The sequence below is a fragment of the Limulus polyphemus genome, unplaced genomic scaffold (genome assembly GCF_000517525.1).
Source record: "Limulus polyphemus unplaced genomic scaffold, Limulus_polyphemus-2.1.2 Scaffold381, whole genome shotgun sequence".
Taxonomy (NCBI): Eukaryota; Metazoa; Arthropoda; class Merostomata; order Xiphosura; family Limulidae; genus Limulus; species Limulus polyphemus.
This window is the reverse complement of record NW_013665991.1, coordinates 461,271-470,660: the sequence shown is the minus strand read 5'-3', so window position 1 is coordinate 470,660 and position 9,390 is coordinate 461,271. Positions and strand designations below refer to the sequence as shown.

The 9,390-nt window shown below is 35.0% G+C and overlaps 1 protein-coding gene across 1 annotated transcript in view; it reads right to left on the bottom strand.

Annotated features, from left to right (window-relative positions):
* The window catches only part of LOC106457846 (spectrin alpha chain-like), an 85,138-nt gene that overhangs the window by 65,091 nt on the left and 10,657 nt on the right, over nt 1-9,390 (bottom strand). Inside the window, exons 4-5 of the mRNA XM_022383894.1 lie at nt 6,228-6,368; nt 5,134-5,217 (exon numbers count right to left, since the gene is read on the bottom strand). Coding sequence (XP_022239602.1) covers nt 5,134-5,217; nt 6,228-6,368 — 225 coding nt within the window. The remainder of the gene's footprint in view (nt 1-5,133; nt 5,218-6,227; nt 6,369-9,390) is intronic.

Below are 9,390 nucleotides of genomic sequence, written 5' to 3'. Positions count from 1 at the left end.
AAATAGTTAAATTAGATTATCCTCTGATGCCAAAAGCAAAAAAAAAAAAAAAAAAAAAAAATTTACAGAAAATACAGGATGAAACAAATACATAATGTCATTTCAAAAGAGAAAATATAAATTTTAGAAACCAAACCTTTGAGAAAATGTATTCTTTAAAAATAATAATATAAAAATATTAGCCAATTATATAAAGTTAACATTTTCCTTACTTGGAAATGTATTTCCTATATATACTCACTTCTGCACATAGTTAAGCTATTTCCCCAAGTGTCTGACTTAAAAATTTGCATGTCACTAGCTTTTAGTGAACTCACACCTAATCTTATGAGATTTCTCATGAATTGTGCTACTGCATAATGATGTTATTATGCATCAAAAGCCCTCCACCAATAGAAGGGTGACATATATCCATGCATTCTAATTCCCTGTATGCATTTGCATTTGTGAACCCTCATTCCTTGTTGAGACAAGTAAGAAAATGTGCACCAGAAGTGAGAAGGATGGGTGGGAATGTATGTACAGAGGTATGTATTCAGTTAAGGAATATGTTAACTACTGAGATGATACTACATCTCTGCACAGTTAAGCTAGGATCCCATGTTGAAGTGGTGGTGAAGCCAGTGCAAAGACTTATCTAGATGAGCTTCCTTCAGAAAGTGCCCAAATGTACCTAATGGTGTGGTATCTGATGGCAGAGGCTCCATAGAGGCAGACCCATGGGAAACAGACTGCATCTAATCACTTCCAGGGCATACTATTTGCCTAGAGAAGAAAGGGAGGAAGAGGCAAACAAGCCTCATATGTTATAGGGATAGGCTGAATAAAAACATAGTCTTCTGAGTACTTGCATTCAACATGTCTGAGAGCCAATATGTATAGTATAGTTAAGGCACATTCCAACCATACCTTATGTGCTCATTTTTAATTCTACTATCGGGCTTTATTGGACAAATATCAGCTGCAGGAGGAGGAGGGTGCAACAGTCATGCCACAGAGAGTTGTATCATGTGTGTGCATACCTTGACTCAATTGAACAGACCTCAGCTGCAGAAGAGGGGCACAGCTTGTTAGTTTGTGCTCATCTCAACTGAACACGTGAAGCCTGCAGGAATAGGACAAGTATGTACAGAATGTGTTCACTTCTACTGAACAGACATGACCACAGGAGGACACAGGATAGTGGTGCATGTTCACCTCAACTCCACTGAACAGTCACAGGCTGCAGGAGGAGGGCACAGTATCATATAATGTGCTTGCTTCAACTCTACAGAACAAACTCAGGCCACAGGAGGAAAAAGTTGCATGTGGTATAGCTATATGAGGGTTGAACTGCACGACACTAACAGTGCCACCACCACCACTACTTTCTACTTTATTAGTACTCAACTGTATACTGCCCCATAAGTCCAATTGATGAGGGTTCTCCATGGTCTACCATCACAGCAACTAGGAACTGCTAAATGGCAGAATTCTTCCATGCTCCACTCAATGAGAAAAATGGTAGGAATTCACAGTGGGGAGATCCATAGAAAATGCCCAGATCCCCCTCTGTCCTTTAGTCCAGAAATGTATTTTATTAGAGACAGTGCAATGGGGACTGTGTAACCCTAATATTTTCAAAAGCCAGCAAATGCAAGCTAGGGAATCAGGCAGAACACCCCTAGTGGTGACTTTTCCATGTTAGTACATGGAATAGGTATGATCTGAATCTGACAAAAGTCAGATATAGAGATATACCATGAGGATATCTCAAGTGGTCTTGTGAAACACCTCATCTCACAGTGGGAATATATGAAGATAGAGTAGATGGTATGAGAGTTTTCTGTTATCCTGGCTCATTGCAGATTTTGGGAAATAAATATACTCTTGGAGGTATCATCACCACCCACCTAGGGGAATCCTATAAACAATAGCTGCAAAAAAAGAAAAGGGGAAATGTACTCACCTGCTTAGAAATGGTGGGTAGACTGTAGAATGGCAAATGAAGGCAAGCAGTAACCCTCAGGAGATGAGACAGCCAGATGTGCTACAAAGATGTAATGGGTAGTTCAACTGCCTGCCTAAAGGAGCTCATCCAGCTGCCATCAGAAATGAGCAGCAAGGAAAATAGTGAGGTGACAAATCTGATGGAAAGGAAATACCACACAGTTTGCAAGCATCAACCCCCAATAAGGAATAGACCAAATGTAGAAGTTGATGGACTCATCCTCTAAGAGTAGAAAGAGAGATGTCCCTGAAGGAAGAGGAATCAGAGGGAATAAAAAGTCAATGATAGGAACTTCAAAAGTGTGAGGAACAGGATGAGTAGCAACAAATGGCACAAACAGGCACAATAGTCTGTCGAACTCCAATCAATCACAGAGGCAGGAAGAAGAAAAAAGGTAGATAAGAGAGGGAGCTACCTGAAGTATCTGAAGTCTTAAGAAGGAAGGACTGATCAAAATAAAGAAGAATATAAGAGCAATGGAAAAGGTATGGGAAGAATCAATAGCATAAATATCGAAATGACAGTGATGACAGGAGAGGAGTAAGAGGAAATAGATCTTGAGAGAGAAGTGATATAAGATGCAAGATGCCAATGGCTTAAAAGGTTCATGGGTAAGAACAAACAAAACTATAATGAGGTTCCACTCAGTCATGGGAGTGGTGCAAAGAAGGTCTATGGAGAAGGAAGAATTGGAACAAGGTGGAGAGAACTGAGGAATAAAACATCCTATGGTATCGAGAAAGGCAAAATGTTATGGAAAAAGCCACCCAATAACTGGCAATGGCAGAGACAGCTAATTCATTGTCAAACAGCCAGGCAAAGAAACTAGAGATGGCTGACAGAAGGATGGCCAGGGACAAAAGACACACCACTTACATTGGTAGACAGACAAAGTAGAAGGGCAACAGGAATGAGAAAGGAGAAAAGTTACAGGATTGAGAGTCTGGTTCTTTAGGCAATGGACAAGAGAAATCCCAAAAGTGAAGGTGGAGAGACGAGACCCCTTGATAGAACAGTGACAAGTGAGGTTGAAGAAAGAGAGAGAGAGAGAACTAAGGTTGAGCCAGCCAAAGAGATGCCACCAAGATGAAATGACAAAGAGTGTTACAAATCAAGGTGAAAAGGTGGATATGTATAAAGGAAAAGATGAGATCAGTCCTGGCTGAAAGTATCAACAGCCAAAGCCAAGGGATGGGGAACAGGAGACCAAAAGAGAGAAAGTTTGGAGTTGAGAAGTGTGGCAAAGATATCGATGAGTGGCCTCTCCATTAGAGAGCACACCCAATGGAAAATTGGAGGGTGAAGAGACCATTTCATGGGCAGAACATGGTCCAGCCAAGAGAAGCAGTCCATAATCAGGTTCATAGCATTTAGCACATGGCAGACAATGAGTCAAATCCATTGAGAATTAGCCCAATAGAGAAGGTTCAGAGTTTGAAAGCAAAGAATCCTGGATTTGCTTTCCCACTATGGTTGATATAGGAAACAACAGTGGAATTGTCAGAATGAATCATAACTAAATGATCCACTAGGGGGAGTAAGAAATGGGAACATGTCCAATGGACTGCCAGGAGTTTGTGTGCATTGATATGGTGAGAGCATTCATCCTAGGTCAATATGCCCAATGTGAGATTGTCATTCAGAGATGCTCTCCAAACAGAGAGGGTAGCATCAGTGTTTGGTCTGGGTGGAGGTAATGGAACACCAATGGTAGTGTGTTGTCCATTTATTGTTGAAAGTTATCGCCAATAAGTCACAGACACCTACTGTAAAGAATCCAGCTCCTATAAAAACCTGACAGTCCTGGCTACATAAGTGAACCCACTACCCAATGCACAATGGCCACCATGTTATCTTTAATCAACATGCCTCCAGAGGCCACAGTTGGAACGTAACCTGTGTGAAGAAATTCTTCACTCACACAAGTGATAGTAGATGCCAATTAACATGCGAGTTCAAAGTGTAGAAAGAAAAGGAAATTAAATTCTTTAAGCTATGCAAGTCTTGTTAAATTGATGAAATAAATATGTCTGATGTGTTCAGTGCCAAGGAAATGAATAAAGATTCATGATTGAAAATGCACAGAGGGAGTTAGTGAGCATGGAGGTGTGTCATCCTCCAATTGGTGGAAGGCTTTTGCTGCATAATGATGTCATTATGCAGTAGCGCAATTAACGAGAAATCTCTTGAGATTAGGTGGGAGTTCACTAAAGGCTACTAGCATTCAAACCTCTAAAGCAAACACATGGGAATGATTGCTTGAGGGTGTGAAGAGGTGTAGTAGCCTCTCAGAAACATCAATGAAGTTCATCATTTATAATTTCAAAAATCAGATACAAGATTTGGATGGTTTCAAGTAAGTTTTATATATAACAATAATAGGAAGCTTTCTAAGTTAAATAGAGATTCAACAATATAATACTTGTTACTTTTGTAAGGAAAACGAAAATTTAGAGCATGTTATTTGGTCATGTAGATATACAAACCTTAGATTAAAAATATATAGTACTAAGCTAGTAATTAAATACTGTCTGATATTATATTATTCTTAATATCACATTTTATACATACAGAAGTAGGCTAAAAAAAGAAAAGCCCCTGATAATACTACTGAATAAACTATTATACACACTGTATCAAACTGAAAATTATATTACAATAAAAATGTAAGTAAAGAAAAATTCCTAAATAAATAGAAAAACTAGCAACAGGTTTTTGGATCCCCCTCCTATGTTTCCTTATATTATTAATTTTATAAGTATTGATATTATTTAAGGATCCTCTGTTTCTATATTTCTGTAAATAGAATTACTAATGGATCAATGATAATTACGAGAATATGGAAGCATTTCTGATCTTCATGAGACAGGGTAAAGCAGGATACAATACATCTATCCAACAGTAGATAAGTTCCTTGATAAAATTAGTTATAGAAAGTAATATCTCAGGCTGTATGTTTCACATGATCTTAACAAGATTTAGTGTTCCAGAATCAGAACTTGGCACAATTTTAAACATTGCTAATGCAAAAATATACATTATAGTAAAGCATAGTATGTAATGCTTCCATTCTACTTTTCTCCCTATTATTTGAAAACAAACATCAGTGCAATACTATCTTAGTTAATTGTCATCAAACCCACCTTCTGAAACTCATCAAACTTTCTTTGCAAAACTTCCACATGCTCTAAATCTTGTCCAAATTCTTCTGAAGTGACAAAAGCTTCCTGAAACAATAAAATATTGTTACATATTGATAAAAAAAACACAGAAGACTATTATTAATTTTAAAATTGTTATTAGCAATTCATATTTAAAATGTAATTCAATTTTTATATTATACCAAAGTCATACACAGTTACAAATATTATGATTACTGAAGCTGTATAACAGGTTAAAATTACAAAAAAAAATCTGAGAATACAGTTAAAACTTGACAATGTTTTAACATATTAAATTGTTGTAATCAGGTCAACCAGTATTAAGTAGATGTTAAAGGTATTGATAAACAAGTACTTTAAGGACACAAGATTCTCTTTTTAATTTCACATGTTAGAATTCATTATTTATTTCTACTTGGGATTACTTAAGAGAGATCTTAAAGTTTTAATAAAGTTTACTGGCCACTTAATTATTAAGAGAGCAAGCTATTAATATCATAAATCTAGTATAGTTTTTATTTCAAAACAGAATATACTGTTTCCATTATGTGATTCACATGTTTTAAAAAATATATTAAAGACTAGCTTTAGAGAAGTGGCTATTAACATAAAAAGATACCTCAGCTCTAACAACAAGCAGCATGACACAGATATTGAACAGGATGGGAAAAATCAATATAACTTAATTACACTAGAAGTTGATATACAGGGGTGGATTTAGGTCAGATGGGGCCTAGGGCAGTAGAATACATTTGGGTCCACCCTAGTAAATACAAGTACATACAAATTTTTTCAAAATTTTTATGCAAAAGAATAAAGTTTTTGAGCTTTAATTTCACACAAGTTTTGCTATGTAAAGCTGCAGAAAAGAAGACTTAATGGAAAATATACAAGTAATATATTTCCTACATGAAACATCAACTAATAGCACATGACCTAACCTTCTCAGTATCTCATTAAAGTTTTAAGACAAAATTCTAAACTTTCAATAAACCCATTTTTCTTGCTCTTAAAAGAATGGAACTTCAAATATCCTGTGCTGCCATTAATCTATAAAACAAAAGTTTATCACTCACTTTATCATTAATCCAGAACATGACCTCTTCACACTGTCGAAGAAACTGGACAAGCTTCAAAGCCTGCTGGAGTTTTAATCCCTTCTCAGCAAGACGTGTCAAAAGAAGTTCCCATAGTCGATGTAATTCTTCCAAGCGCAGCTGACACATATATGTTTTTTTTTTTTACTTTTTCTCAAAAATATAGTCAAAGATTCATTCAAATATTTTTCACAAATTTTCAAAGAACATTCAAATTTGGACTTGATAATGAATTATCATAGAATGCTATTAATGGCAAGTTCTCACTTTTACATTTGAGTCTTCTGTTCAACAAATATTAAAAAAATGGAATCTCATTACTCTTTAAATAATTATCTTTTGACCTAGTTAGTTCTATTAGAGAGAAAGATTTACAAGCAAACATTGTTATTATATTTCAAGGTTAATTCATTTCATAAAGAATGCATAATTAAATAGAAATATGCTTATTATAATAAACACAACCATAAACTCCAGGTGAGTAAAATTTTTAATGTACCTGACAATTTGACTTTCACCTTTATTAAGGGTTAGGTGTCTACTGTAGATACCTAATCCTTGATAAAGACATAAGTCAAAATGTTTAGTAAATTCAAAAGTTGTATTTACCTGGAATATGTAGTCATATCTATTTTAATAATAATTTCTAGTCTCCAGTATACACATACATATCTGAATTTATTTAATACTTAAAATATAAAGAATCAGACAATGATACGAGAATTTTCTACAGTAAAATAAAGGTAATAATTGATTACCAAATCAACAATAATTATTATTTATAATTTATCACTTCAATTATTAAAAAATTAATTTTTAAATAACAAATATAGGTTCAATAAAATATTTTTATGATGGCTTAAAGCAACATTTACAAATAGAAGTAGCAAAATGTTTCCTATAATTGAACATTATAATGACACTGCAATTTTCACAGCTTATCTTCCATTTAAATCACTTAGGAATTAAAATTTCAGAACTTTGTAATTAATACATTCTCAAATAACCTTAAAGATATGAGTATAAACTTAATAAAGTGAGTGCACAATTTAAGCACATATTTAATGCTCACCATTTGGTACCTGTTTAAAGGTCAGTGATCCCACACAAATAGATAAAAAATTAGCATCCCATAATATTTACTTTGCACCCAATCTCTTAATATTACTGTCGTGTAATTTTTCAAAGTGTGCTTTGTACTTTGAACAGAAATAGAGCACTTTTATGAGCTTTATGGTTAAAAGTAAGTAGCTATCAGTGCATAATAAAATGAAATCATTTAGTTAGGAGTTTGTTATGGGTAAGGTAAGAGTGAGTTATTAAGTGTAGAAATCAACTAGGAAACAAACTGAAAGTTTAACAAAGTGGGAATGATCAGCAGAAACAACAGTTATAAGGCTCTTTAAATACAGATTGGACTTCACTAGCATATAATGACTGTCCCATGTCAGACACAGATCTTGTTTGCTCAAAATTCAGAATCAACCTGTTGTGAAAAACACCCAAAGTACATTTAGAATAAACATTCTGTTTGTAACTGATCAATCAGAAAACAGGCCAAAATATCTCTGCTCCATGTGATGGTTCTCTGTACACAAAGTAAAGTAGAATACAATGCAATTATCTCATTAAGTAATAGAAGAGTTCCTTGACTGAAAAGCCTATAAAAAAAACATTTCAGTCCTAATTTAGCACATGACCTCAACTGGATTTAACCTGTTCCAAACTAAGGACTTAAAAAAGTTGTAGATATGAGATATACAATATGGGAGAGTAAGGTATGCAGCACTTGCATACTATGATGGATGTTCTTATTAATGTAGAATCATATTAGTATTCATAAGTGATAATAGGAATATAAACTTCTATGCAAATGTTTCTCCATTATTTTATTAACTGAATATCAGAATACTGTAAATAGTAACTTTTCTTTTTGAGGTCTTATATTGCAGAGAACAGATTTTCAATAATTTTCTCAATCAATTAATAAGTGCTTAAGTTTTGTCAGTCCCAGCCTCTCCTTCAGCTAATGCCTTCACTCTCCATTAGGTGTTAGTTCTGTTTCAAACTCAACCAGTTTATAGGGTAAGCAAAATGTTACAATGGGAGTAGGACATTTGAGGGATGATAAATGAATGCACATATCTGATTACTGAGATGATTGGGTATTTATTTCCAGGCTACAAAGACAATGGTTAAATTAGTGTAGGAGTTGTGTTCACAGTTTGTTAGGTGTGTTGGGTGCAATGGGTAGGTTTTATTTGGAAACTCGGGACTGGTATGTACTTTTAAGGAAGCTAGTAGTGAAGATGTGCAATTTTATGTAAAGTTTGTAGGTTGGAGGAGAAGTTAGAGGCTATTTTAATTAAAGTAGAGGCAATAGATAAAGAGAAGTGTAAACTGTGGGAAATGGCTGCAGGATTTCAAGCTATTACATGCAAGGGATACATCAGTTAACAATGACTATCAGGAAGTTAGAAACAGTACTATTAGGGCTAAAAGTAGTGGATTTAATTGGAACTATCGAAAGGCAGGAAAACAAAAGGGTCAGAGAAAGATGATAAACCTAAGAAGGTTATAGTTATAGGCGATTCCTTGACAAGACATATGAATAGAATAATCTGTGGGGCAAATAGGGAGAAAAGAATTAGATTATGCTACCCAGGGGCACAGGTGGAGGATATAACTGACAAGAGCAAGAGATATAATAAAGGAGGCTAGCAATGATGCAGCTTTTGTTGTGCACATAGGGGCTAATGATGTAAGAAAAAGTAGGCCAGAGGAACTAATTAATAAGTACAAGGGGTTGATAAAAGCATTTAAAGAAAAAGGTCATGACTTAATTGTGTCAGGGATAGTGCCAAGAATTAACTGTAGGGATAAAATTACGAGTAGGTTACTAGAGCTAAATGTTAGGCTTAGGTTAATATGCAAGGTTGAGCAGAATGGCTGGTTGAACTTGTGGGATCAGTTCAATGGGAGAAGGGAGTTTTTTGGAATGGATGGTTTATATTTAAATAGAGTAGGGTCTGGCTTGGCACAAGAGCTATTAGCTCAACTGTAAGGGAAGTTTTAAACTAGGACTTGCTAGTGGTGAGGCTCACAATAAACTAAATGCAAAGAAAAAAAAAAAAAAGATTTT